This window comes from Amblyraja radiata, chromosome 2, assembly GCF_010909765.2.
Source record: "Amblyraja radiata isolate CabotCenter1 chromosome 2, sAmbRad1.1.pri, whole genome shotgun sequence".
NCBI classification, from domain to species: Eukaryota; Metazoa; Chordata; class Chondrichthyes; order Rajiformes; family Rajidae; genus Amblyraja; species Amblyraja radiata.
This window is the reverse complement of record NC_045957.1, coordinates 78,526,105-78,548,444: the sequence shown is the minus strand read 5'-3', so window position 1 is coordinate 78,548,444 and position 22,340 is coordinate 78,526,105. Positions and strand designations below refer to the sequence as shown.

Sequence of the window (22,340 nt, the reverse complement as noted above, 5' to 3'; positions counted from 1 at the left end):
GCATCCTGATAAATTGCTTTCTATGGTGCATCTGTAGAAGTTGGGGAGAGTTGTAGGGACATACCAAACGTCTTAAGCCTTCTACGGAAGTAGAGGTGTTGATTTGCTTTCTGAATTAAAATAAACTGAACTGAACTGTTCCCCTTCCTCTTCAATTATCTTGTAGAACTCTGTTTCAATGTGAGGAAGAACATTCTTACACCTTGCTTTTCTCAATGCCTGGGATGTGGGGAACCTGAGGAGGGATATTAAGTGCATTTGTGGATTTCGCATGCATTTTAGAAAATGTCACAGCAAGAAATTAATTTTAAGACATGAAAATGTCCACTATCTAAATCCACAATTAGATCTACTATAAAAAAAACAATTCTAAGCCCTGCTGAAATTTGATTTTATGGCATAAATTTATTATGTCGGGAAAAAAACCAGAGAACAAGTCATGTGAATGTTAGGGTTTTACATGGGAGGTGGGCAAACAAGGAGCACAATAAGGTTTTGATAGTAACAATATTTCATGCATCATTTAGTTTCCATTGAATTAGATATATTGAGTTATACCGCACAGAAACAGGCTTTCCAGACCTCCATGAATGAATGAATAAGTTTATTGGCCAAGTATTCACATACAAAGAATTTGCCTTGGTGCTCTGCCCACAACTGACAACATGCCATACAGTGACAGTTAAGAATGATACATAAAACATTAAACATTAATCATAAAACATTATTGATTAAATATGAGAATTAAATAAAATACCAGAGCAAAAGGAGGCTACAGATGTTTGGTTGTTGAGTGGAGCTACTACTCGTCGAAAAAAGCTGTTTTTATATCTGGCTGTGGCAGCTTTGTCAGTCCGGAGTCGCCTTCCAGAGGGAAGTGATTCAAAGAGTTTGTGGCCAGGGTTAGAGGGGTCAGAGATGATCTTACCCGTTCGCTTCCTGGCCCTTGCAGTGTGCAGTTCATAACTGGATGGAAGGTTGCAGCCAATAATCTTCTCAGCTGATCGGACAATTCGCTGCAGCCTCCAGGTGTCGTGCTTGGTGGCTGAGCCAAACCAGACCATGATGGAGAAGGTGAGAATAGACTCTACGATGGCCTTGTAGAATTGGACCGTCATTGCCTGTGGCAGATTGTGCTTCCTCAGCTGCCGTAGGAAGTACATCCTCTGTTATGCCATTTTGACTGTGGAGTTGATGGCAGCCCCCACTTAAGGTCCTTGGAGATGATGGTTCCCAGGAACTTAAAAGACTCCACAGATGTGACTGTGGAGTTGTTGATGGTGAGCAAGTCCCCGTCCCTTAGACCTGAACTGCACGGCACATTGTGGGACAGGCAAAGATGGAGGCTCCCCGGTCCTCATTGCCTCCTTGAAGGTGTTTCACATCTTCCTTGCCACTGGCTAAACCAAACCCTTGATCCTGTCCCGCCAGCATTTTATCAAAATTTAGCAACTCAAAATGGGGGTGCGTCTTTGATGCAGGTGCGCCTTCTTTGCCGAGAAATACGGTATATATTTTTATATATTATGGTGTGCAGAAACGTTCATAGTACTCCTCATGTAAGATAAAGTCTAAAGATGTTTGACACAAATTTTCTCATTTTCAATTCTCTTACTGCAGATATGAACCACACACTTATGTTTAGTGCTTATTTTGCCTCATTAACTTTAATAAGCGCATAAAATGCTATAAATACCCAGTATCTGTGGAAAGTAAAACAGAACTGATGTTTATCAGAATGCTGCATAGATTAGGTGATACTAGTTACAAGGAGAGGTTGGACAACTGGAATTGTTTTCTCAGTAGCGCTGGAGTTTGAAGGGAAAAGTAGTAGAAGATTATGATATTATGAAAAGTCATAGACAGGGTAGGCAGTCAGACCTTTATCCAAGGGTAGAAATGTCAAAGACTGGAGGACATACTGTAGCTTTAAGGTGAAAGGAGCAAAGTTTAAAGGAGATGTTTGAGCACTTTTTTGTACAAAGTGTGGTGGACAGCTGGAACACTGCCAATAGTGGTGTTTAAGTGGTTTTTAGATAGGCATGTGGATATGCAGGGAATGGAGGGAGATGGGTCATGTGCAGACAGATGAGATTGGTTTATCATGCCATCATATTTGGAACAGACGTTATGGGCCAAATGGGCAGTTCTTGATATTTTCTATGCTCTATATTCAGTCTAAGACCATGCACCCAATCTGGGAAAGAGTGAATTTCAGAGGCAGAGGATAATGTAGAAGACAAGGCAGAGGACATGGCTACATAGCATAGTTTGCACTGAACATACATATATCATCATAGCTGTGCATTGTAGTCTATCATTGACTTTAACAGAGCTGAATTCCAGAAGCAGAATACAATGCACAATTATGGGCTTGTCCCACTTACGCGATTTTTCAGGTGACTGCCAGCGACAGTCCAATCTGTCAGAGTGGAACACACACACATACATTGCTTCCTTCACCAGCCCGTTATGCAGGCGGGGTACAGGGCAAGTGGGGGGAGTGCTATCTGAGTGAGATTCACACGGTGAAAAGCCAATGTGATACAGACACACACACCACACACACAGGAAGGTTGGCCCTGTAATTAACAAGGTGAAAGCACAGTGTACGGGAAGGGTCACGTAAGTCCTTTAAAAGAGGGGGGGGGGGGTGTGGGGGGGAAGGGGGGAGAAGGAGTGGAGACAACTTTTAAGGAGCCAGAGATGCACGGCTGTGAAGCTCGGTGAACATTAACATTACTGGTCAGTTATCCTTGGTTCTGAAAACTATTGCTTACATTTTTTTCCCCAATGAGCCAATGAAATTCACCGGTCAGCAACGGCAACAACCTACATGAACCTTCGGCCTCCTGGCAACCCACTAGGACCTCCTGGTGACCCACATATGGCACAAAAATTCTCGCTACTCTCCACGGTAACTTCATTCTGTTGAAAAATTTGCGGCAACGATAATGAGGCCACGACTAGTTCCCAGAATGCGGGAACTTCTCACGACCATGAAGGCGACTCCCTGGCAAACACCCATGAACATGTGGCGACCATATGGCGACCATACGGCAACCGCAGAGTCTCCTGTAGTCGCCTAAGAAGATTCCTAAGTGGGACTGGCTCATTAGTATTCAGTGTGTGCAAGAGACTGAACAGGTTTCACCAATCTTAGTGTAACCATTTGTTTTAAAGACATTTGACTTAATTACGTAGCACATAAGCAATAATTTATCCACATTGTACTTCCGGTGGCGCTGGTGCCAGCTGCCTCCACCTTCAGCCCAGTATCTTTTTTGTTTTTTTGTTTTTTTTGTTATGTTGAAGTGTGTTTTTTATGTTTTTTTTAATGTTTTAATGTGGGGGAAGAGGGTACGGTAAGGGGGATACCGTCCTTCAGTCACTTCCTGGAGAGGACGCGACTATTATTCGAGTCGCGTCCTCGCCCCCCCCAGCGGCCTACCTACTGGATTGGCGCGGCCTTTCCTGCCTGGACCGACCAGAGCTCCAGCAGCGGCGGGACAGCGCTGATACATCGCGGGGCTGGCGATGCCTTACCGGGGATCGCCGTCTGGAGCCCGGAGTGCTGGGCCTGCGGCACCTACATCCTGGAGCTGTGGTTCGCGGAGCTCCCAACGCGGGCGGAGCTGACAAACATCGTGGGGTCCTGCGACTCTGCCCGGCTCGGCCTGCGGACTCGGGAGCTGCGGACTCTGGTGGGAGACGGCTGATTGGGAGGTCCGGGCCGCTGAGGAGGATTTTCACCGTCGGGGTTCGGCGTCGGCGTTCCATCAGCCCGGCGAGGGAGCCTGAGCATCGGGCCGCCCGGGGTGGCGACTGCGGGTGCTCCGAAGGCCCCGACCATGGGTGAACATCTGGGAAGATCGGAGGGGAGGCTGGCTGGACTATGGTGCCTTCCTCACGTTGGTGCCATTGTGTTATGTTGTGTCGTGGACTTTCTGTGTTTGTGCTTTTTTTTTTTTTTTTTAATTCTATTTTATTTTTAATATGTTTTATTATTTATTATTTATTTATTTTTATGATACTGACTGTAAAGGGAAATTCATTTCGTTGTCTCTAATTGAGACAATGACAATAAATTTGAATACAATAATTCCACAATATATTCCACAACCACTGGGACAATAAATTGTCACAGGATCTGAGTCCAGTGCTCTGTGAATGCTCGACTATTGACTGCTGCCAGGAAATGTAAGACAACTTGGGTGACTGGCAATTTGATTTACCTTTGGAAACAGGCATTTGAACTCACAGCAAGCAAATATCTGAAAAGAAACTTGAATTGCCTTACAAAACCTACCTCACCACACTTCGTATTTGATTGAGGACACAGTGTGGGGTGGGGTTAAGGGCCTGTCCCACTTTCCCGAGTTACTCCTGAATTCTCCCGAGTTTTCCCCTTGATTCAAACTCGGAGAATTAAGGTAATAGCCAGCCGTAGGTACTCGGGGCTATTTTTTTTATGTGGACATTTTTCAACAAGCTGAAAAAACGTCCCAACTTAGCTGATGCCCCGAGTACCTATGGCTGGCGTTACGAGCCACTACGAAATATTTACGGACTCCCACAGCCTCCTACGGACTCGCTACGGATTCCTACGGACTCGCTACTGACATTCTCCGAGTTTGAATCAAGGGGAAAACTCGGGAGAATTCGTGAGTAACTCGGGAAAGTGAGACAGGCCCTTAACTTGCAGTGATATGATTCAGAACACGGATGATCGATGATCAAGGAACATCCATCGTTATCATTAGAGCTAAATGCTGAATCTTTATTTTATTATTTATTGGATTCTCTGTTTGTTTTGAGGAGTGTTATTACCATATTCTGCTATCTCAGTGAGTGTGATGGTTCTTTTTACAATTAAGGTACTGTTATACATAATGAATTATACTTTTATACCAGCAGCATGTAAAATTAACTGTTATACCAATATTCTAACATGCACGAATACCAAGGCACTGGGAACATTTACTTTCCAGAAATGTATTCTGTTGCTGATGTACCATTTGAACTTGCCACTATATTTCATAAATGTCGCTCTTATCTTTAATGTGCACATTAAAGATTTTCCAGAAAATAGGTCTTGTGATTTATATCAGCCACATGTATTGGTTTAATTATTGAGCAAGACTTTGAGTTGAGGACTGGGAAATGCTGATGTCATATTCATCAGCTATAAGAGTAATTCCATTTGAATAGGTGCACATTATGGTATTGCTAACACTTCAATCTTTAAAATTAATGGCACATTTATGGGACCATAATATATAAAAGCAAAATCAGAACAAACCTTACTTTTATTACCTAATATTTTAAATTAAAACCCAAACAAAACTTTGCACTTTTAATTTTTCAATTGTGATTTGAGGTCATAGAGAAATGTTCAGTGTTGCATTCAATTACTGTTTGGAAAAATCAAATTGTAAATGTTAAATTTAATATTGGCAGTCAGACCGAGAATCATTCACATGCCGAACACTTCACTTTAAACTTTACCTCAGTTTACTTTAAACTCAGCCAGCAGAGGGAGTCAGATTGCTCCAGTGGCATAGAGGCTGCCAATAATTTAAGTCTAGAGGCAGATTGATGTGAGGTTATCCACTTTGGTGGCAAGTACAGGAAAGTAGACTATTATCTGAATGGTGGCCGATTAGGAAAAGGGGAGATTCAACAAGACTTGGGTGTCATGGTACACCAGTCATTGAAAGTAGGCATGCAGGTGCAGCAGGCAGTGAAGAAAGCAAATAATATGTTAGCATTCATAGCAAAAGGATTTGAGTATAGGAGCAGGGAGGTTCTACTGCAGTTGTACAAGGCATTGGTGAGACCACACTTGGAGTATTGTGTACAGTTTTGGTCTCCTATTCTGAGGAAAGACATTCTTGCCATAGAGGGAGTACAGAGAAGATTCACCAGACTGATTCCTGGGATGGCAGAACTTTCATATGAAGAAAGACTGGATAGACTCGGCTTGTACTCGCTAGAATTTAGAAGATTGAGGGGGGATCTTATAGAAACGTACAACATTCTTAAGGGGTTTAATCGCAGAACAAGTCCAGAACAAGGGGTCACAGTTTAAGGATAAGGGGGAAGTCTTTTAGGACCGAGATGAGAAAAACATTTTTCACACAGGGAGTGGTGAATCTGTGGAATTCTCTGCCACAGAAGGTAGTTGAGGCCAGTTCATTGGCTATATTTAAGAGGGAGTTAGATGTGGCCCTTGTGGCTAAAGTGATCAGGGGGTATGGAGAGAAGGCAGGTACAGGATACTGAGTTGGATGATCAGCCATGATCATATTGAATGGCAGTGCAGGCTCGAAGGGCCGAATGGCCTACTCCTGCACCTATTTTCTATGTTTCTATGTTTATGTGCCGCAGCATTGACAGTTTTGTAGCCAGCATCAGCTGCAAATTTAGGTCATAAGGATCTTGACAAGGGTGGTGATCCCAGGGTGGAAACTGCGTCCAATGTAATCAGAAAGCTCCCCACCCTCACTCCCACCTCCAAAGATAGAATTTAAGATTTAACATATCAGTTGTATGGCCAGTCATTCATGTCCGAGAGCCGCAACACACCAGGTAAATCCTGAAACAACTTTTTGGGATGTATGTACAAACAATAATATACGAATTACATATCGAAAGGGAATATTGAAATATATTCAAATTCTGTGCCATTGATTACTGGCGTTACAGTATATGCAAGAACTTGCATTTCTCATTAAAAAATACAATAATTCTTAAGAAGCCTTTAGATAGGCACATGGATATACAGGGAATGGAGGGGTATGGATCATGTACAGTCAGATGAAATTAGTTACGTTTGACATCATGTTCGGCATAGTACCCGGAGTGATTGGTCCAGACCCCCGCGTCCATCAAATGTTGTGGAGGGATGAACATTGTCCCAACATTGTACGCATCCCTCGGGACAGCCACCCCCCCCCTCTCCCTCAGAACGCACACAGCAAGTTCCCACACAGAAAAACACCAGAAGCTGTAAACTGTTTTAACCGAAGATGGACACAAAAAGCTGGAGTAACTCAGCGGAACAGGTAACATCTCTGGAGAGAAAGAATGGTTGACATTTCGTGTCGAGACCGTTCTTCAGACCTGAGTCTGAAGCCTCAACCCGAATCGCCACCCATTCCTTCTCTCCAGAGATGCTGCCTGTCCCACTGAGTCACTCCAGCATTTTGTGTCTATCTTTGCTGTCAGTGCCAGTTTTCTCAACTTCCATAGACGCTCTGCATGAGTGGGAGAGAGAGAAGGAGGGAGAGAGAGAAGGAAGAGAGAGAAGGGAGAGAGAGGGGGGAGAGAGAAAAAATGGGAGAAAAATAGAGGGGGGAGAGGGTGGGGGGAGAGAGAGGAGGGGAGAGAAGGAGAGAAAGAGGGGGGAGAAAAGGGGGGGAGAGAAAGAGAGAAGGGGAGAAATAGGAGAGAGTGTGGGGAGAGAGAGGAGGGGGAGAGAGAGGAGGAGAGAGAGAAGGGAGAGAGAGGGAGTGAGAGGGGGGAGAGGGGGGAGAGAGAGGGGGATAGAGATGGGAGAGAGAAGATGGGAGAGAAAGAGAGAAGGGAAGAGAGAGAAGGGTGAGATAAGGAGGAGAGATAGGAGGGGGGAGAGTGGAGGAGAGATGGAAGGGGGAGAGGGAGGGGGAGAGAGGGGAGGGGGAGAGAGAGAAGCGGGAGAGAAGGGAGAGAGAGAGAGGGGGGAGAGAGATATAGAGAGGGGATAGAGAAAGAGGGGATAGAGAGAGGAGAGTGAGAGAGAGAGAGGGGATAGAGGGGAGAGAGAGAAAGGGGGAGAGAGAGGATGAGAGGGAGAGAAAGAAGGGGAGAGAGAGATGGGAGAGAGAGAGAGGAGGAGAGAGAGAAGGGAGAGAGGAGGGAGAGAGAGGAGGGGGAGAGAGAGGAGGAGAGAGAGAGGGGTACATAGAGGGGGGAGAGAGAGGGGAGGGGAACAGAGAGAAGAGGAGAGAGAGAGAAGGGAGAGAGAGAGGGGAAGAGAGAGAAGAGACGATTTACATATCGAAAGGGCATATTGAAATATATTCAAATTCTGTGCCATTGACAGTGGGTTGATTACTGGTGTTATATGCAAGAACTTGCATTTCTCATTAAAAAACACAATATTCTTAAGAAGCCTTTAGATAGGCACATGGATATACAGGGAATGGAGGGGTATGGATCATGTATAGTCAGATGAGATTAGTTATGTTTGACATCATGTTCGGCATGGTACCCGGCGTGGCGCTGACAGACGAGATGCCGAAGCAAAGAAGTTGAAGCCAAAGAACCGAATGGAAATTAGGCCGAAACGCCAAATAACCGCAACGCCAACAAACCGAAAGGATGGGACGCCTAAATGCAAACTAACCAAAAGGGTGGGACGCCTAAAAGCCAACGAACCGAAAAGCTGCGTCACCTAAAAACATACTCACCGAATGGCCGCTCTACCGGAACGCCACCTACCCGAAAGGCGGCATCGCCTACAAGCCAACGAATCGAATGCCGCTCAACAGAAAAGTCAAATAACGGACATGACGTTGCCGGGGGGTGGGACTTGTCAGCGATTGGGCCAGACCCCCGCGTCCATCACATGTTGTGGAGGGATGAACATTGTCCCACACCTCCGCTCCACCCGACCCACAGGCCGCGGAGAGTGGCCGTGGGAGAGTGGGGGCTGTCCGGAGGGATGTGCACCTATGGCCGCTTACAACTTGGTGCTTGGATTCAGATTGCCCAGTCACCTATGGCTTGTGTGGAAAAATGACCACCATGCTCCTGTCTCCCCCTTCTCTCTCCCCTTTCTCTACTCCCAACTCTCTCTCCCTCTCTCTCAATTCTATTGTCACATTCTCTCTAATCTCTCCCTCTTCTCTCACTCTCTCTCTCCCCTCTATACCATTTCTCACTACTCTTCCACTCTCCTCTCTAGACTCTCCTCCATTCTCTCTTTCTCCCCTTTCTCTCTATCCTTCTCTTCCCTCCTCTCTCCCCCCTCTCTTGTGAGGGGGAGAGGAGGAGAGAGAGAAGGGGGAGAGAGAGGGGGGAGAGAGGGGAGGGGGAGAGATAGAATCAGGAGAGAAGGGAGAGAGAGTGGGGGAGAGAGAGAAGGGAGAGAAAGAGAGAAGATGAGAGAGAGGGGAGAGAGAGGAGGGGGAGAGAGAGTATGAGAGGGAGAAGGTAGAGAAATAAGAGAGAGAGAGAGAGAGAAGGGGGAGAGAGAAGGGAGAGAGAGGGGGAGAGGGAGAGGGGGAGAGAGAAGAGGGGAGAGAAAGAGAGAAGGGGAGAGAGAGAAGAGAGAGAGGGGGAGCGAGAGGAGGGGGAGCGAGAGGAGGAGAGAGAGAGGGGTAAATAGAGGGGGCAGAGTGAGGGGAGGGGAAGAGAGAGAATGGGAGGGGAGGTGAGAGAGAGAAGGGAGAGAGAGAAGGGAGAGAGAGAAGAGGGGAGAGAGAAGGAGGAGACGGGAGCGTGGGGGCAATTTTTCCACACAAGCCATAGGTGTCTGGGCAATCTGAACCAAAGCACCAAGTTGTAAGTGGCCGGAGTTGCGCATCCCTCGGGACAGCACCCACGGCCACTCTCCGCGGTCTGTGCGTCAGGTGGAGCGGAGGTGTGGGATAATGTTCATCCCTCCACAGTGATGTGATGGACGCGGGGGTCTGGACCAATCACTGACAAATCCCGTCCCCCTGCAATGTCATGTCCGTTATTGGACTTTCCTGTAGAGCGGCAGTCGGTTCGTTGGCCAGTAGGCGACGTCGCCTTTCGGGTAGGTGGCGTTTCGACAGAGTGGCCATTCGGTGAGTTTGCATTCTGGTGTCCCATCCTTTCGATTAGTTAGCATTTCAGCTTCGTACTCTTTCAGTTATTTGATGCTTCGGCCTCGTTTCCATTCTGTTCTTTGGCTTTGACTTCTTTGCTTTGGCTTCTCATCCGTCGATGCCACGTCCGCACACGATTCGGCATAGTTATTGTCAGCTGAAACATAGAAACATAGAAAATAGGTGCAGAAGTAGGCCATTCGGCCCTTCGAGCCTGCACCGCCATTCTATATGATCATGGCTGATCATCCAACTCAGTATCCCGTCCCTGCCTTCTCTCCATACCCCCTGATCCCTTTAGCCACAAGGACCACATCTAACTCGCTCTTAAATATAGCCAATGAACTGGCCTCAACTACCTTCTGTGGCAGAGAATTCCACAGATTCACCACTCTCTGTGTAAAAAATGATTTTCTCATCTCGGTCCTAAAAGACTTCCTTCTTATCCTTAAACTGTGACCCCTAGTTCTGGACTTCCCCAACATCGGGAATAATCTTCCTGCATCTAGCCTGTCCAGCCCCTTAAGAATTTTGTAGGTTTCTGTAAGATCCCCCCTCAATCTTCTGCTCCTGCTCCTGCTCCTATGCTGTACTTGTCAATGTTCTGTGTTTGATGTCTAGCACTGCAAGTTATGATCCATCGACTGGGTGGCTAGAACAAGGGATTTCAGTCACAAATTATGAGGCTTTCTATTCAATACAAGAATGAGGACATGTCATCACCTAGATGGTATGAACTTTTGGGCCTCTGCCCAAGATGGCTGTAAAAGTATAGTCGCTGAGTTTGTTCAAGGCAAGGATTGATTGTTATTTGGGAATTGGGGTAGAAAGGGAAAGTTGCAATCAGATAAAAAGATCAACTATGATATTGTCTAAGGAAGAACTGCAGATGCTGGTAAATTCAAAGGTAGACACAAAATGTTGGAGTAACTCAGCGGGTGAGGCAGCATCTATGGAAAACTTTGATATTGTTGTTTGTGAGATCAGCTACAAGAGGGCTGAAAGACCTGCTTGTGTTCTGCTTTCTTGGGTTTTTATGGTCCATCCAAGGGCATGAAAATATCCTTACCTGTCAGTGTGGGAGAATCATCAAACTAAAATTGGCATTAGGATATGTTAAAGAGGTGACTAAAAGCTTGTTAAACAGTTTGGCTTTTTGGTTTGTAAGCTTGGAGAAAGTTATGGAAACAGAAAGAGAGGGCAGGGAAATTAAACCCACCATTCTCATTATGCAACTCCTTTTGACCCTCCATCATGCATAGTTCAGGATGATTAAGGTGATTCATTTGCACTCGCCTGTATTCAGGTCAATGTAGGATTAATCAGGAATGTCTATGAATCACCTTCCAAGAAGTAGTGTCCTTTTGAGTGGCCAACTAACTAAGCTGGCTCTGCATAATACAGGACACGGGCCTGCAACCCACAGCAATAATGATAGGAAACTAAATGGATCACTGTTGCAGTTTCGTAATCACTTACATTTACTTATAATTCCAGATTCATCTTAGTAACCAAATTTAAATTCCCTAGCTGCTCTGGTAGGGCTTCAACTCTGCCTTCAGATTATTAGTCAAGAACCCTGGAGTGCTATCCAAAGCATAACCACTCGACAGCAAAACAACTTTGCAAAGAACAGTAGATTGTGCTTCATGGGAGTCATAATATTAAGTAGTCTGCATTACAGGTCCACCACCGATTTTCCAGCACCCTTGGTTCCAGATCTTTTCTAGATTATCCATTTTGCCGGACCAACAGAGGTCATAGCCTCAGTCCAACGATATCAGAAAGATCTGCCTAGGCTGCCCAGGGGCCAAGATATTGGCCTCGGAAATCGGTTTTTGGAACAGATCCCCCGGCTCCGGAGTTCCAGAGCCCTGGCTGGATGGGGGAAAATCCAACCCACCAATCAGCCACTAAAAATAGCTGTGGGAACAGTTCTGCTGCATCCAGCTGGGCCAGAGTTCCAGAGCCTCAGCCGCAGAAGTCTAAATGAGGTTGAGATCGGCCACCTCACCCAGCCTTGGCGCCACATTTTCAGGAAGGGGATTTCAAGTGCGCTCTTGAAAATATGTCTGGATTAAAGGAGTTGCTGGACCATCAGTTTCTGGAAAATCGGTGGTGGACCTGTACGCTTAACTGGAAGTTCAGCATCAAATGCACAAAATTCATTTAGCAGGTGAAAATTTAATTCTTGCTCCTACAGTAAGTGGCCCATACATATTGAATAACCAGTTTAAATCCCACCCGGTTTTCTCTTTCCTTGAAATCACTGTGTAATGGGCAGAAAATAATGCTGCCCATATCAGCTTGTTAAAAAGGCCCATGTTGTTTTTTGTTTTGTTTTTTCTTCACTAATATGTTTGCAATGATCATGACAAGAAAGCAATTTTCAGGGAGGCATTCTACAGGGTACAACAGCTACCAGTCACTAGAGCAGCAAGGGATCTCGGTGCTGCCTATAATACACCTGCAAATCGCAAGCACGTTTAAGGCTCACAAGGGTATATTTTTGTATTTGTTTTCCCAGAAATCCAGACACTAAGGCCAGTCGGACATCCTATTTCCATAGACAGGAGCAAGTAGGTGCCCAATTAAATGATATGTTCGCTGGACATTTGTAGTGCCTTGTTTCAAACAAAAGCTGCAGACTGGTTATAATTTCACAAGATCTGACCTTCATTTTACTGCAGTCAGTCCATGGACCCATAAAGCACTGAAACTATTATTTCTCCGACACTGTAAAAATTAAACTGCAAGAAATATCTTGTTTTATATTGTGGTGTGACAAATATAATAATGATTCCTAACTTTGATCAATAGCAACCAGAAAAGTGAAGGGCTTATATTTAAAACATGGCTTAGTCATGTACGAATGTTGTATGCATGTATGCAGGGCCCTTCCTTTACACTGTGAATACAGTGTTATGACCCTGTCTCACGGTGCGAGTCCACCCACGAGTGATCCCGAGTGAAAGAAAAAATCAAACTTGTGGTTTCATACGAGATTCCAAGTTTGTTCACAAGTTTAAACGAGTTCCCACGGGTATATCTAAGTTTGCCATTTACTTCTCATTTCTGCGATGTATCAAGTTCCTCTCCCGAGTTACTCTTGAGCCAACAACGACTACCGGCGTGTGGAAAAATCATCACATGGTAAAAATGATGTCATGCGTTGGTTTTTTTCACTATAAAGAGCCTCCCATGTTTAAATTTCTTAGGGTTACGGAATCAAGGGATATGGGGAGAAAGCAGAAACTGGGTACTGATTTTAGATGATCAGCCATGATCATATTTAATGGCAATGCTGGCTCGAAGGGCCGAATGTGATCACTTCCATTATGTAGAGTGTCTCAGAATGTTAATAGAAATTCCATTCCGTTTACATCGAGGAGGAGCCATCTTGGTGAACGGCTGCTAGCCAACAGCCGTCCGTTTTAAATTCGTTTTTTTAATAGTTTTTAGTGAGTCCTGTTTTTTTGTTTGTAGGGGATATGGTCTTTTAATGTGGGGGGGTAGGTGTAACTTTATTTCTAGGTCCCTACCTGGTCGGTGTGGCAGCCTTTTCTCCGGGCTGCCCGTCGACCCGTCCTCGTGGCCTACCTGCGGGCTTGGAGCGCCGTTTCCTGGCGGGGACCGCCCAGCACCTCGGCCTCGGCGGCGGCACAGCGTTGGAGCGCTGGAGCGGAGCGGAATGGAGCGGGCGATGCCTTGCCTGGTTCGCCGCGCTGGAGCGACGCGCTGGAGCTCTGGCGAGCTGGACCGCCGAGAGCAACATCTCTGGGCTACGGGTCTGTGGAGCGGAGAGGCGGCAGTGCGGAGAGGCGGCAGTGCGGAGAGGCGGCGCCGACTTTATCATCGGGAGCCTGGGAGCTCCAAACCGGCGCGGCCTTGTCGGCTTCGGCAGCCGCGGGCTCCGACCAGGAAGCGGCCGTTCCAGGTGGCCCAGCCGCTGAAAGGACTCTCCCGACGCCGGGGCAAGACCACCCGGTGAGAACGGCCAGGGACATCGGGCCTCCGTAGAGGCAATTGCGGTGGCCTCAATAGGCCTGACTTTGGGGTGAACATGGTTGGGGACTGGACATTGTGCCTTCCTCCGCAGTGCTATCCACTGTGGGGGGATGATTTTTTTGTCTAATTGTAGTCCTGTAGGTCAGTGTCCAAGATGGCTGCCGTGAAGAGAGAGTGGACGCTGGCGCGCTTTGGCTGCCGTTGCTCTCTCTTCACACTGTGTTTTTGATTTTCTGTTTTTGGATTGAATTCTGTTTTTAATTTGTGTCTCTGTGATGTCTTTTTTACTTGTTCTATTCCGATTGTATGTTTTTATTCCGATTACTATGTAAAGTGTCCTTGACATGTCTGAAAGGCGCCCATTAAATAAAATTTATTATTATTATTATTATTATTATTATTGCGCTTTGTGCAGGGATCAAATCTTAGCCCAAAGTGTACATTTGGCGGCAAGGATTAATTTCAAAACTTCAAATTATTTCAAACAGTGTTTTATCCGAACAACGGATCAGGGCAGATGCCAGCCCCTTTAAACATCACGGAAGCTCAGTGTGAAGTGGTGCTGGAATTATATATGTGAAATAGTTTTAGGAATTTTATTATCGATCCTAAATGCTCTATTTAAATTATAGGTCATTTAGTTTGTTGTGAAGTGGCGCCGGATTTACCACCTCATTCTATTAAAATTTAATTATCTCACTGAACGAAAACATGCAAAATGTTTCCAGGCAGATATCCAGTGGTTGAGAATTAAAGAGCAGTCAATTTAAACGGGCGGTTGTAGTCAATAATACGGTAACCGAATGATATTTATTCATTGCTAGAGAGAGGACGATGTAAACATAGTGAGGTTAGTGAGCAGCCTCTAACATTAACCGCTCCTCGTACTCTTCTGTTGTGTAGGAAGGAACTGCAGATGCTGGTTTACACTGACGATAGACACCAAAAGCTGGAGTAACTCAGAGGGTCAGACAGCATCTCTGGTGAGAAGGAATGGGTGACGTTTCGGATCGCGACTCTCCCGGTTGCTACCTGGACCTACCTGATCTCCCGGTTGCCAAACACTTCCCATTCCCACACTGACCTTTCTGTCCGAGATCTCCTCGTCAGAGTGAGGCTAAATGCAAATTGGAGGAACAGCATTTCTTATTTCGCTTGGGCAGCTTACAGCCCAGTGGTATGAATATTGATTTCTCTCACTTCAAGTAACCCCGGCATTCCCTCTCTGTCTATCCCTCCTGCACCCACGTCGCACCAGCTGCTCGTTTTCACCCAACGAACAGCGAACAATGGTCTGTTTCCTTTATCATTGTTACTTTTTTGCATTCATTGTTCGTTATCTCTCTACAATACATCATCATCTATATCTCTCGTTTCCCTTTCCAGTCTGTCGAAGAGTCTCGACCCGAAACATCACCCATTCCTTCTCTCCAGAGATGCCACCTGTCCCACTGAGTTACTCCAGCATTTTGTGTCTATCGTCGCCCTTCTTCAGACCGTTCCGTTGTATTGACCGAAAACGATGTGACAATGTGACTTAATTATTGAAATGGAGACATGCGGAGTTAAATGGACTTGGAATAACTGGGGCGGTGGGGTTTTATCGAAAAGTGACTACATGAAATCGGTGGAAGGAAACGGGCAGGCGAGGTTTCGGGTCAGGGTCCTTCTTCAGACTCCATGACCCGCTGAGTTCTTCCAGCTGTCAAATGGAGACATGGGGGCCCACAGATGCTGGCATGTTGATCGAAACACAAAGTGTTGGAGCAACTCGATGGGCCGAATGGCCTAATTCTGCTCCTATGACATGAACTCACGAAGTGTCGAAGTAAGCCTGCGGGTCAGGCAGCATCTGTGGAGGGAATGGATAGGCAACGTTTTGGATCAGGTTCCTTCTTTTCTAGCCGAATCAACATCTGTCCATTCCCTCCGCTGATGCTGCCTGTCCCGCTGAGTTACTCCAGTGCTGTGTGTTTTATGATCATGTTTCCAGCATCTGCAGTTTCTTGTCTCTACATAAACTGGGCATCAGCAACACTGAGTGTACTAACTGGGAGATTATGTTGCTGCTGCCAAAACAACAGTTGGCAATATATGCTGGGTAGACGTCACATTGCGTGGGAAACAAGGTCTTCAGGGAGACAGACGCAAAGTGCTGGAGTAACTCCACGGGACAGGCAGCATCTCTAGACATTTATAAAGCATTACATTTTGGAACACAAGGAACTACAGAAGCTGGTTTACGAAAAAAAAACAGTGCTGGAGTAACTCAACGTGTCAGGCAGTATCTGTGGAGAACATGGATAGGTGATGTTTCGGGTGAAAGAAGGGTCTAAAGTTTGAAGAAGGGTCCCGACCCAAAATGTCACCTATCCAAGTTCTCCGGAGATGACTAATCTTCACCATTTCACTTCTGGCACTCAGGCCAAACCCAATGTAGACTCACGAGTCACTACGGTGAACTCACGGGCCACTACGTTCTTACAACGAGTTTAAAAATTAAAAATTATTACTTCATGAGTAAATTTGACTCGTGGAAATCTTTCATCATGTTGAAAGATTTTCACGAGTGAACAAGTTTACCGAGTACCTGCCGTTAGCGTTACGAGTAGCTAAGTTATGTCCACAATTTCCAACGCTCCCGCTATGTTAATTCTACGTGATTACCACGAGTTTGATTTGTTTTAAACTCGGGATCACTCGTAGGTGGACTCGCACCGTGAGACAGGGGTTTTAAAGTGAAGAAAATAAAAGATTTGCCATCTATCCTCAGAACCTTCAGCAGGAGGTTGGGAGTATTTTTATTGAGAGGTTTAGTTTAGAGATACAGAGTCGAAGTAGGCCCTTCGGTTCACTGAGTCCACACTGACCAACAATCACCCCGTACACTAGTTCTATACCATACTGCAGGGAGAATTTACTGAAGCCAATTAACCTACAAACTTGCACGTCTTTGGAATGTGGGAGGAAAGTGGAGCTCCCGGATAAAACTAATGTGGTCACAGGGCGAACGTACAAACTATGTACGGACAGCATCCGCAGTCAGGATCAAACCCGAATCTCTGGTGCTGTAAGGCAGCAATTCTACCACTGTGCCACTGTGATAACCTGATAATTCAACCTTTGCTAAAAACTACTCCGATTTCCTCTTCAATTAAAGTGAGATGTGAAGAATGAATTCAGCCCAGGAGGTATGCTTTTTGTAGTAATTTTCCACATATCAACAATTTGAAGATTTAATTAATTTGAAGTAATTTTTGGGATGATTAATTAACCATATTGGACATCACTTCCTGGGCAGGAGCATTGATGAGTAAGAAATCACTGCAGATGATGCACTTACAACAATTACTAATAACTTGTGTATTTTCTCATCTCATGTAGGAGGCAGGAAAGCAAGTACTAATTGCCCATCACCAATTTCACTTGAAATGAGCACAAAACATTGTATTATTAATGTTTAATGTTTTATGTGTCAGTCCTAACTGTCACTGTATGTCATGGTGTCACTTGCGGGTGGAGCACCAAGGCAAATTCCTTGTATGTGAATACTTGGCCAATAAACTTATTCATTCATTCAACTACAGTTGTCAGTCAAAATGGCTGTGACGTATAGGCCAAATTAGGTAAAGATGAAAGATTTCAACCCTGAACAGAATATAGAACATAGAACACGACAGCAAAATAACTGCCTCTTTTAACTACAACATCTGGGCTGACCATGGTGCGAAATGAAACTAAAACATCTGCCTGGACATGGTCCATATCCTTCTATGTCTTGCCTGTTCATATGTCTGTCTAAATGTCTCTTAAACTGCATCTGCTACCCTCTATGTAAAAAGCTTGCCTCGCACATCTCAGTTTTCCACCTCTGATGATGAACCTATGTTTTCTAGTATTTGACCTCTTTATCCAGAGGTAAAAAATCTGTCTACCCCATTCATGCCTCTCATAATTTTACCTACTCCCATCAGGTTCCAAATCTCCAGAAAAAGGAATCCAAGTTTGTCCAAGTTAGTGAGCTTCATCAGCACCCTCTCCAAAGCCCTCACATCCTTCCTACAAGGTGACCAGATATGCACACAATAATCCAAATGTGACCTACCTAAAGTTTAGTACAGTTGCAACATGACGTCCTGACATTTATACTCAATGCCCTGACAAAAATATAGGCCTTATATGTTGTATGCCTTATTTTGTATGCTTCTGTTGTAAGGCACAACAGCATGAGTAAACCAATTTGTTGTTCAAGTAGTAATTTTATGGTCTTTCATGTTCAAAATTGTCAATGGAATTTGAATTCCATAGTTGCCATGGTGTGATTATGAACTCAGGTTCCTTGATTACTAGCTTGGAATTTATCTACCCTAGCATAATCATATGGAAACAGTGAGGAAGCCATGAAATTCTATTCTCATTAATGGTTAATCTTCTTGGTTGAAAAATGAGCATATTCTATTACGTTTTCTATAACCCTCATTCCATTTTGCTTTCAAACATAAAACCTGCACATATATAATACACCACATTCTCTCATCAGCGAAACCTCAAATTGGAAATCTAAAACTAAAACAGAATGGTCAGCAGCTAAATCTCAGTGAAGGAAAGGCAATTGCAAGGTTAAACCGTCCATCAGGGGGGTATGAGGCTCAGCTACCTTGCTCTTTCACAAAGGGACAGACCTGCTTCACATTAACAGCCTTTTCAGTCACTGAAATCTGCCCGCCTAAATATGTTGAAGGAAATTAGTGAGATGCATCATTGCAGCAGCAAGCAAAACATTTCTCAGTTCCCAATTGTCACTGATGTAAATGGGATAATTATGTTTTCTCTTCCTTCGGGTCAGGATGTGAGAATAACCGTTTGTGACTTTTTTTTGGTGCTGTCAAGCAAACAGAAGAAATACAAATAAAAGAACGAAAGCACATTGTGCCATTTAAATCTTACATTCTCACCACTGTTCAGGCACAGCACCACTTCAAGACTGCATAGAAGTAAATAGTGATGTTGCTTTTCAAATAACTTATGATGCAATATTAAAGTTATAAATAAGCCAGAAATATTAAGAGAATAAATACAATTTTGTGTCCGTATTAAACATCTGAATATAAAATAAATTGAAATTTGTTTTTTGTTAAATTCATGAGAATCATTCAGTGCTAGTGGGATATATAACTTACGTTAAAGAAGCATTTATGTATTATTAAATAAAAAGCATGTACAAATAAAATATTTTACCTTTCCCACATACTGAGGTTCAGACCCCATATATTCTTCCAATACAAAGAACTGGTTCCAGATCCAACCACGTCGAACACGTTGAAGCATAGGAGCTCCATCTCCTGACAGTTCAATTATCTTGTCGTTCCCTGTACGCCCTGAACTCTTTGGTGTCAATGACTCCAGAGGTGTTAATAGACCCTCATCAAGCAGGATCCAAAGAAACAGCGAGAAACAATTCACAGTCAGCATTTGTCTCTGGCAGAGTGTAGCTCAGCATATACGAAAAAATACTGTTGTCTAGAAGGATGCTTCTCGATTCATGTAGACAACCAGTTCTCTCCAAGTATGTCGTCTATGCGTCAGATTCAGCTGATCTTCTTTGTTGTTTAAATGTGCTAACACGAAGTGCCATCTATTGCATTAAATTCTGCTTCTCGTCCTGGGAAGAAGAAGTGACACCATTACATATTGACACAGAAAGTGTATTGCTATCAAATATAGGCATTTTGAGTTCAAACATATAAAAATGTCAACATTTTCACTGCATAGACTATTGGATGACATGGCAAACACAAATAAAACTGAGAAGCACTGGTTTCTACCTTTTCTGGATATACACCTCCAGAAAACCATAGGTAATGAGATGCTCTGTCGGTCTGCCTCCTGTTTCGGCTAATGTCAATAAATCTCTGAGTAACTAAGTCCACTGGCCATTACTCTTCTCAGGTGACCATCTAACTCAACAGCCTGGATAAGGTTCAATGCTATTTGATCAGACTGATCAATTTGATCAAATGTGAATATAACAAAAAATGTGAATAAATATGTATATAACAAAAAATTTAAAAAAACAGAAAATGCTGGAAACATTCAGCAGTCAGAAATGCGATAATGTCTGACTCCCTCAATGTTTCCAGCCTTTTCTATCTTTACTTAAGATTTCCAGTATCTGCAGCTTTTTTTGGTTTTCATTTTTACAACAAAAACTTTTTTTTCTTATCAATAATTTTCATTAACTGTGATCTATAAGAATGAGGAAGTCAATTCATCACTTCTCTTATTCAATTACTTTGAGAGAAGGACACAGTTAAACAGAAAACCAAATCATATTAAACATTATTTACTTGACAGACATAAAAAATGATCACCTTCACACATTGCAACGCTATGCCCAAAGACGTGACAAGTGGTTAAAAAGAAACAGTGGCTTTGGTGTTCAGTTGAGATATACAAATGCTCCTGGCCACATTTATTTTTACCTTATTCCGGTGCAACAGATCCTTGAGGTGCCATTGTATTGAATGTTATTCAACATTATAAATGCAAAGATACAAACAAAATAAAAGACAAATGAATGAAAATTCAGTGATCCAAAAAACTAATGCTGATTTCCTCAAGTGCATTCACTACCAAAATACTTCATTTCTTCAAGTTTGTCTTCTCCAGGTCAGGAAGACCAATCTCACTGGCCCAGCTGACCACATGGACAAACAGTGAGATTGTGAAAGGTGTGCTGGACCCCATATGATGTAAAAGGTTAATGTGGGTGGTCAGACAAATCCTGCCCATGAAACACTTCTGGAAGCCTTAGCCCCAGCTTCACTGCCATAAGTCATAAGGTCATAAGTGATAGGCGCAGAATTAAGCCATTTTGCCCATCAAGTCTACTCCACCATTCAATCGTGGGTGATCCATCTCTCCCTCCAAACCCCATTCTCATGCCTTCTCCCCATAACCACTGACACCCGTACTAATCAAGAATCTATCTAACTCTGCCTTATGGAACAACCCTGTCAATTTTCCAATGGTTCTAAATGTCTCTAATATTCAGAAACCTTAATAAAAAATTATGATAAAGTAATAATTATTAAATATATTTGAAAGGAAAAACAAAATTCAGTTGAAATGCTTTCAAATACTTGTAAATAATTTTTCAAAAACATGAAAGAAAATGCAATTAATTAACAACAGCACAACTGAATCTTTTTTTTTCTTTCTTCTCCATCAACAAAATAACATGCTTAATCCCATGGATGGTCTGGCAGGATTTTAGACCAGTTTCTCCAATTGAACTACTGGGATATCTTAGCATGTTCCTGCTTCACCTCTGATTTGTATAGGGAGCTGATTGAGGACAGATAGGAAATCACCGGGGGAGCTGGGGCAGTACATTTAGGACCTGTTTATAATGACCATCCAGAACATAGTGCACAGGCTGTCAGTCAGCTAAGAGCCGGGTCTGTGGGTGTACTGAATATAATAAAAAGAAATGCAGCTGTTATGCACCAAATAGGTTGCCATGTCAATGGCTGCAATGGGCTTCCGGTCACTGACTCTACTCTCTACTCCTCCCCCCCCCCCCCCCATCCCTCCCTCCCCCACAACCAGCTGGGTCCATCTGACCATCATCCCACTTCTCACCTAGTTCCAACTATCACCTATCAGCTCCCGCTTCACCTGACCCCTTGTCTCTTTACTGGCTATCTCCACTCAACACTGTCAGTCCTGAATCTTGACTGGAAGTGCAGACTATCTCTGCCTCCACATCTGCTGCCTGACCCACTGAGACTTTTGAAATGTTTTCTCTATGTTACAATCTCTTTTTATGGAATAACCCTCCCAATCCGATAATTCAATTTAGTGAACCACAGGTTAAAAGATGACAAGTTGCAGAAACACTTTCTTGAAAGAAACTGTTCAATGATGTACTGAAAAATGTGTGTAAAGCATTATAATAACCCTAATACTAAATAGGATTACACTCTGACTCCCTATGATTGTGGGATATTAGTCTTAATATTGTACTACTTCACCAACACGCAACCTGAACCCAATTGACAAAACAATGCCAATATTCCTTTCACTTCTACTAAATCTCTCTTGATAAAAATATATATTAGAAACCTGTTTCTTCTTCTCCATTATAGAAAAACCTAAAACAGCTCTTATAGATTGTGGTAATTTTTCTGGCATTTTGCTGCACCTGGACATTTTTATTGTGGCATAGCAGCACAGCTGATAGAGCTGCTGCCTCAGAGTATCAGTAATCCAGGTTCAATCCTGACCTTGGGTGATGTGTGTGGGGAGTTGATCTGGAATCTGCCCACTTCCCAAAGATAAGCGGGTTTGTAGGTTAATTGGCCTCAGTAAATTAACCTTAGTGTGTAGTGGGTGGGTGAGAAAGCAGGACATCATAATTATTGTGAACGGGTGATTGATGATCAGCATGGACTCAGTAGGTCCCAATTCCATGCAGTCTCTCCAAACAAA

At 44.0% G+C, this 22,340-nt stretch overlaps 1 protein-coding gene across 3 annotated transcripts in view; it reads right to left on the bottom strand.

Annotated features, from left to right (window-relative positions):
• LOC116990921 (cadherin-12-like) overlaps positions 1–22,340 on the bottom strand; it is an 878,073-nt gene that overhangs the window by 240,763 nt on the left and 614,970 nt on the right. For all 3 annotated transcript variants that reach the window (XM_033049096.1, XM_033049088.1, XM_033049079.1), the window contains one exon: positions 19,086–19,509. In XM_033049096.1, the coding sequence (XP_032904987.1) occupies positions 19,086–19,319 (234 nt within the window). In that variant the 5' untranslated portion in view covers positions 19,320–19,509. The remainder of the gene's footprint in view (positions 1–19,085; positions 19,510–22,340) is intronic.